This window comes from Eurypyga helias, unplaced genomic scaffold (assembly GCF_000690775.1).
Source record: "Eurypyga helias isolate BGI_N326 unplaced genomic scaffold, ASM69077v1 scaffold27253, whole genome shotgun sequence".
NCBI classification, from domain to species: Eukaryota; Metazoa; Chordata; class Aves; order Eurypygiformes; family Eurypygidae; genus Eurypyga; species Eurypyga helias.
Window position 1 is genome coordinate 11,364 of NW_010242296.1, and position 1,162 is coordinate 12,525.

Below are 1,162 nucleotides of genomic sequence, written 5' to 3' on the forward strand. Positions count from 1 at the left end.
GCTGGACACACAGCTCTGGGCAGAGCAATAGCTCCCCACCAAGCTCCTTTGCAGCACCCAAACGGACTTTGCTCACTGGTGTGGCTGATGCCCTGAATCTGTCTTTGCCCAGCTCCGACTGGCCGGGCCGTTGATGTGTGGTGGGGGTGGCAGCATTTCTCAGATGGATTCTCAGGTGGTCCCGTGCTCTTCTGGTTGACCTTGAGAATGGGGAGACAGGGGAAGGTGCCGTGCTGAAATTTCCCGGGGCATCTATTACTGGATTGCTGCCATATGTGTCCTAAAAGGCAGTGTGTAGCACTGGATCAGGGTTTGCTAAGCAGGAGTGCTCCCTGATTTCCCAATCATCCTCCTTTGTTGTTGCTGTGAAGCAAGATCTGCTCCTCTTAAAGCAGAGCTGATGTCTGGTTTGCCCCTCTTTGTACGCAGCGTGGACGGCTCCCCACTGCTGTAGCTTTTTCAGGGCAGAATGTGCTTGCTTTTGTAGTGTGAATTTTAGGAAAAAAATGGAAGCTAATCCAATAAAATGGGGTAGGCCAAAATTAAATGGAGTTGGGATGGAAGTTGTGCTCCTTGCTCTCAACATCTCTGCAGGCTCAGCTCTTCAGACAGTTGAGAAATAGTCCCTGATGCAAAAGGGCACAACAGGAGTTGTTTTGGTTGAAGTTCTTTGGGGAAGGATTTAATGCAACACCAAAGCAGAGAGAAAGAATAAACAAGACAGTTGTACAAAGCTGTATTATAAGTTTTGCTATTCCATTCATTCTTATTGTTCTCTGTCTGCCAGACGGAAAGAAAAGGCAATTTGGAAGCTCAAGTATGCCTCCGAGCTGGCTAAAAGCATCGCCCTCGGCCATGAACCTCCTCAAAAGGGTAGGTGCAAATACTCACTCTTCTGACCTTGTGGCTACTTGCTTCTGGCCAGGCAGGTGCCCGGCAGCTTCTGGGGGTCCTTGTCGTCAGGGGGTACGTTCCCAGACCAGGAGGTTGCCCTGCCAAGGGGAGGAGAGGAGCTGCTAGCCTGGCAGGTGATTGGGGATGCTGTGCTGGAGGGTGGCACGGGTGGTGTTCTGGTCTCCAGGACTCTCGGAGAAGGCTCATGGGCACGGGACAAGGATTATTTTTAGGTGGTCTTGTAAATGGGCCACGACTGCTTGGTGCA

The 1,162-nt window shown here is 51.2% G+C and overlaps 1 protein-coding gene across 1 annotated transcript in view; it reads left to right on the forward strand.

Moving 5' to 3' along the window:
- Nucleotides 1–1,162, forward strand: part of HELZ2 (helicase with zinc finger 2, transcriptional coactivator) — a 13,537-nt gene that overhangs the window by 11,301 nt on the left and 1,074 nt on the right. The window contains exon 9 of the mRNA XM_010149045.1: nt 788–873. Within this exon, the coding sequence (XP_010147347.1) occupies nt 788–873 (86 nt within the window). The remainder of the gene's footprint in view (nt 1–787; nt 874–1,162) is intronic.